The 6,000-nt window shown below is 39.6% G+C and overlaps 1 protein-coding gene across 2 annotated transcripts in view; it reads left to right on the forward strand.

The window, feature by feature from the left end:
- The window catches only part of LOC308293928 (septin-7-like), a 59,912-nt gene extending 54,153 nt beyond the window's left edge, over nt 1–5,759 (forward strand). For both annotated transcript variants that reach the window (XM_080736595.1, XM_080736596.1), the window contains exons 10-13: nt 339–464; nt 1,130–1,265; nt 1,965–2,110; nt 3,077–5,759. In XM_080736595.1, the coding sequence (XP_080592721.1) occupies nt 339–464; nt 1,130–1,265; nt 1,965–2,110; nt 3,077–3,116 (448 nt within the window). In that variant the 3' untranslated portion in view covers nt 3,117–5,759. The remainder of the gene's footprint in view (nt 1–338; nt 465–1,129; nt 1,266–1,964; nt 2,111–3,076) is intronic.
- Nucleotides 5,760–6,000: the final 241 nt, after the last annotated feature.

The raw sequence follows: 6,000 nt of genomic DNA on the forward strand, positions 1-6,000 counted from the left end.
GCTTTGAGCTCGTCATATACTGGACCTTTGTTAGATTTTGGTTGGTTTTGTTGCTGTCGAATAGAAACCTTGTGTCTCAATATTTGTTTTCTTTCCTTAAAATAATGCCCCACTGCTTTGTACAAGTGTGTACTGAAAATAACCAATCTACAACTTTGTGAGCTTACAAAAAAAATAACATCTGTGGTTTTATGAATATTTAAGCAATGAAAAGTAGGTTCTCTTTTAAATTTTCTGAAAAGCAATAGTTTTGGTCGCACAAGGTTTCCACCTGACAGCGATAATATAATTGTTGTGTTTTCTGTCCTCATGTCATCTGCTCTCCCATCCCTGTGTAGGACCCACATGCAGGACCTGAAGGATGTGACCAACAACGTCCATTATGAGAACTATCGCAGTAGGAAGCTGGCAGCCGTCACCTGCAATGGGGTGGACAACTCTAAGAGCAAAGGACAGCTCACCAGGTAGGACACAGTCACTCACCAGTATCACCTTTTACTGTATGCACTCACTGTTCTGGTTTTAATACAGTGGTTCGCAAACAGGGGTTCGGGTGGGTCCCCAAATTATTTTGGGAGGTCCCCAGATGATTAGCTTAATGTGCCACATTGTTTTCCCACTCAACAGTAAACAAACCAACATACAGTATAAGTGTATACAGGGTGTCTGCATCTCCAAAGTGACAATTTAAGGACCTTTTTAATAGCTCTAAGTAAAAAAAAAAGAAAAAGAAAAAAAGTAATAAGACATTGCTACATCAAAAGTAACCAACAAACTATACTATTAAAAAAAAAGTTCAAACATTGGCCAACTTGTCAAATATTCCCTAAGAAAGAGGCAAAGATTTTGAATATAGTATTATAGTTCAGCTATTTTCACAATATTTATCTGTGGAACTAAGTCAAACTAAATGTAATGCCTCAACTCTTAAAGTTCTTACAAAAGTACTTGTCGGGGTGGCAGGTCCCTAGATCAAATATGATTATTTTGGGGCATTACAACCTGAAAAGTTTGGGAACCCTTGTTTTAGTAAGACTTCTTCTTCTTTTGTGTATCATCGTCCTTGACTGCTTCTAATGGTTTCATTAGTGTTTCAGTTTTAATGGATTCCCTGTGCCCTGGCCAACAGGAGTCCCCTGGCTCAGATGGAGGAGGAGAGGAAGGATCATGTGATGAAGATGAAGAAGATGGAGACAGAGATGGAACAGGTGTTTGAAATGAAGGTCAAGGAGAAGAAACAGAAACTGAAGGACTCTGAGGCTGAGGTGGGCTTGAGAAGTGTGTGTGTGTGTGTGTGTGTGTGCGTGTGCGTGTGCGCGCGCGCGCGCAGGTATATCTTCACCAAGTCTCTGTCCAACAAACATGGCTCCTGACCTATTGGCCACGTGGCTCCTCAGCCTTGTGCATGGTTTACTACTGTCTTACAAGCTAGACTACAGATAGTGATAGGGGGAGATGGCAGTGAGAGAGTGGCCATAATAAATGGTCATGAATATTTCTTTCCTTCCCATAATCATCCTGGGGGACGGATTGGAACCATTCACCGCCAGCTCGACATCCTGCCATAGTGGGGATTGTCATTGGAAATCGATACAAAGTTATTCTGATTGATCACCGTTATTCTATGATTAAACATTTCTGTACTGATGGGAATGGTACGTATCTTCCAAAGGGCTCAATGCTATGGCTTTCAATAACGCAAATGATCACCTATGGCCGATTTTGGACCGACGTGTTGGACAGCGTTCTTTTTGTTTGAATGGTGTTCCATCCCTCCAGTAGAATTCCAGACTTGTACAATCTATGCCAAACCGTATTTAAGCTTAGCTGGTGTCCCAACACCTTACAATCTATGTTGGTTTTTCTTTTCATTTTTCACATTTGTGTGTGTGCATACTTAATTATGTTTTGTACGGTCAAGAAGCTGCTTTAATATTAATCGATGACACCTCGTCTCCCCTCAGTTGGAACGCCGTCATGAGCAGATGAAGAAGAACCTGGAGGCCCAGTACAAAGAGCTGGAGGAGAAGAGGCGCGTCTATGAGGATGAGAAGGCAAACTGGGAGACGCAGCAGAGAATCCTGGAGCAGCAGAAACTGGACGCCTCCAAGTCAGTAACTTGTCTTGCAGTACATGTTTTTGATTGATTGACAACACAGAAATGAATTTGCATAACAACTACATTGGGGTGAAAAGGGGGGTAAAATAATAATTGGCTACTAAGAAAATGGAGAAAACAAAGTGCCCTACTTCCGTCTGACATTTCTTCCCCTCTAAGCCAGTGTTTCTCAACCTTTTTTCTGCATGGGCACACTTTTCAAGTCCCAAGAATCCATGGCACACCAACATAATACGGGGGTGTAAATATCGTCACTGTCGGGAAGAAACCTTGTATCTCCAAGTTTCAAATGTGTACGTTTCTTCGCAAAGTAAAGCCCTGCTTCATCATACAAGGCTGTTGCACAACTGTAAAAAACAGCAGATCTACATGCTTGTAGATCGGCTGTTTTCACTAGTTTAAATCATTTTTAAAATGATAAATACAATACTGGCTTTCAAGCAGTTTCAAGGGGCACACTGCTCTAAGCGATTTCCAAGATGAAGGGGATTTGATTTTCCCTGGCCAATCCCTAGAGATCAACATATCCGGTCATCTCGGTAAACTATGTAGTTTGGGCCATTCGTCAATCAAATAAACATGTGGCTCCCCATGGTGCTCATTGAATACATGCTTTTTCGGATGGGATGAACTGCAGTTTCAAATAAACACAATGCCAGACCAGAGAAGCAGTCTACTGAGTGGAGTGGGTGGAGTTTATGGTCTGGATCCAGTCTTGTTGTTGTTCAGACTCAAATAGAAAAACAGTGTCACTGTGTGTGGATGTGGGCGTGAGTGTGCTTTGCAACTTTCTGATGAAATTGCTTGTGTGAACTTTTGAATGCAAACAAACATGTCCTGCTTTTAGTTATTTACTCCTATGTAAAGTACTGTATTACCAGCCATTGCTTAATGTCTTTTATATGTGATAATGTACTGTAGCCTAATCGTTTCTTTATTTTCTCTTCTCTCTTGCAGGACGATGGAAAAGAACAAAAAGAAAGGAAAAATATTTTAAGAGAGGAAAGCGATCCCATCAGAATTAAGAAACCACAAACTCATTTTTTTAACCCTCTGAAGTTATCTGTGACCCTCCAAATACATCCAGCAACACGTGGGTACATGCACACTTGACACCTACAAACGTGCGCACACACACACACACACACACACCACATAAAGTTATTATACCAATAAATTAAACAAGAATATTGAATGTGCAACTTAACCTTACATGCAGCATGTGAGGCATTGACATTCTTAATTCTTACATGTCATAAATTGCACACATTTACACTCGCATTTACAAAACACTCTTCATAGGTTTTGATTCATCTGCCACAAGCATTCAATTTTCATTGGGATGCATGTGTTTGTAAACGTCAATATCTTCAGAATTCTTTGACAATGAGGAAAACTGGGTTCCTCTGAACTGTGGAGTTACACATGGCAGGCACCATGCATAGCCATTTCTTTATGCCTAGTATTTCTATGTTCTCTTACATGTTGAGTAGGTATACGTATTTACTATTACTCACTGACTGCCTATTGGCAGCTCTTTTTTTTCTCCTGGTTCTCAAAAACACACAGCAGACAACAACAAAAACGGATGCATGGCCAATTGCATAATATGCAATAAAACACCTCAAATACCCTGTGTGAAGAATTGCACACTAAATGGTGATTTACAGTGCGTGTTATATTCAATAAAACATCCTGCTCGTCCTAAGCAGGTTCAGTGTCTTGCCCAAGAAAGGACACTTCAACACAATGCTAGAAACTTGAATGAACTGCGCGTACGCGTCTGAATGGAGCCATTTAACCACATGAACCCCGCATCATTATACCGGACGGAACATTCTCTGAAAATAGCTGATCTAAAAGCTCACAACTTATCACATTGCGAGTTCTAGAGCAGCTATTTTTGGCTGAAAGATTTGGTGTAGAGGTGAAAAAAACTATAAAAGGGAGTATAGAGCCAACTCAGGTAAAATTAACTAGGCATAGAGGGTTTAATTAAATCACATGCAAGGTTTCATGAAACACGATCAAAGATTTCTCAATACTGTGTGTGTGTGCCTGTGCCTCCAATGTGTGTGTCTGTCTGTGCACATGTAGCCTACAGTATGACAAGTGACTTTAAGTGAAGCCAATGTTTGAGGTCATAATATTGCTTGAAAATAATGGCAAGCAGATTTACAAAACAGCTGGCTGACGGGATCTAGCGTATAATAGTAACCAACCATAACATGGTCTGTTTCATTGCAACGTGACCACTTTTCTCTTTGAATAGATTATGATGGTTATACAAAAGCCGCATGGATGTCCATAGCAATGATTACAGTGCTTACGTTTTATATTGTGATGAAAAAGTGGTGGGTGTTGTCAAAAGCCCTGAATCTATATGAGACCCCTTAACCTTCCTCTCCCTGTACCCCGATACTCTTGCTAGAGAGACTTTAGTAGCCTCAGTCATGACTGTCTCAGATCTGACTACAAAGTACTATTCTGAAAACCTTCCCGATTGCCTTTCGATGATGTATTAATGTCTCTCGGCACAGTGATAACTAAATAACTTCCAGAATAGATACGAAACATTACCTTTCTGATTTCTCCTGTGACACATAAATGCTTTATGGAGTATATTTTGTCTTATGGTCGGTGCCAGTGAGAGCAGCACATTGTGTGAATCTTTCTGAATCTTTAATGTACCTATCTGAGAATGGCCCTGTTTTATTTTCATACAGTCGTGGTGATAAATAAGTATGTCCGGCAAAAGAACTATGACCCTTAAACTCCCATAGTTTGTGAAATGGTTCGTATGTCAATCCATTATTTTTTAGTATACAATTAGTTTTACAAACTTTTGCATAAAGTCTTTAAAATGCATTTTTGAAGCGAAATACAAAAGGGACTAAGTAATACATGCATATGTTTCTCACATGATATGCACACATTTCCAGTTTGAGTTTTGTTTTTGGTAGACTTAAATAATATAGCCTTTACAATGGCAAAAACTCAAGCAATGGAACATGGCAGCCTGGAGGGTTATGTGACAGTGCCCTCTGGTGGACAGATTTGCACACAGCTAATACATGATACAGGGAGACAGCCACATTACAAACAATTAAGTACTACTTCACGCAGCTCAACAAATAGGAACATTTTATTCAGTCCCCACATCTTGTCAAAGGCATCAGTGGAAACCCACACACACACAGACACTCATACATTTAACACACAAACAACATGCCAATACTTTCTCAGGACTAATCTCAAATGTACGGGACCCAATTCAAGCCATACACAGAAAATAACCAATCTAAAAGCTCACGGATGCAACACATGGTGATCTTGCAGATGGGTTATTTATGACGTAGGGCACCGACGGATGACGGTGCATAAATTAGGCATCATAAATCACGCAAAGAGTTATTTTATGGTCCAAAATGTCTTAAAAAGTCTCAGCTGAGTAAAATATCTGAGACTCAACATCTTCCACTGCTCTTGAACCACTCCCTCTTAAAAGAGCCCCTGATTAAGCTAGACATGAGTTTAGGATGTTTTTCTTATTTTTTATTTTTTATGTAAACTGTTTTCTGCTTCTCTTGTTTTATTATCAACTGTTCTATATCTATAACTGTACATTATTAATATTAAAGACGAGAAGGTAATGCTTACATTTTATGGTGTGCTGTTATTTTTCTTGCCCTTAACGCCATGTAGCACTTTGAGACTTGTGTCAAATATAAAGTGTGTTAACAAAAATTCATAGTCTAATTAAATAGATTGCTTTAAATTACTTACAGTGTATTAGAAATTTGGCAGAGAGAGAGGTGGGGGGGACACACCAGTTAACTTGCATATAAAACAGTGTTTGATCTGAAAAGGGTAAGTTCGAT

The sequence above is a fragment of the Nannobrachium achirus genome, assembly GCF_963921795.1.
Source record: "Nannobrachium achirus genome assembly, chromosome: 11".
Lineage (NCBI taxonomy): Eukaryota > Metazoa > Chordata > Actinopteri > Myctophiformes > Myctophidae > Nannobrachium > Nannobrachium achirus.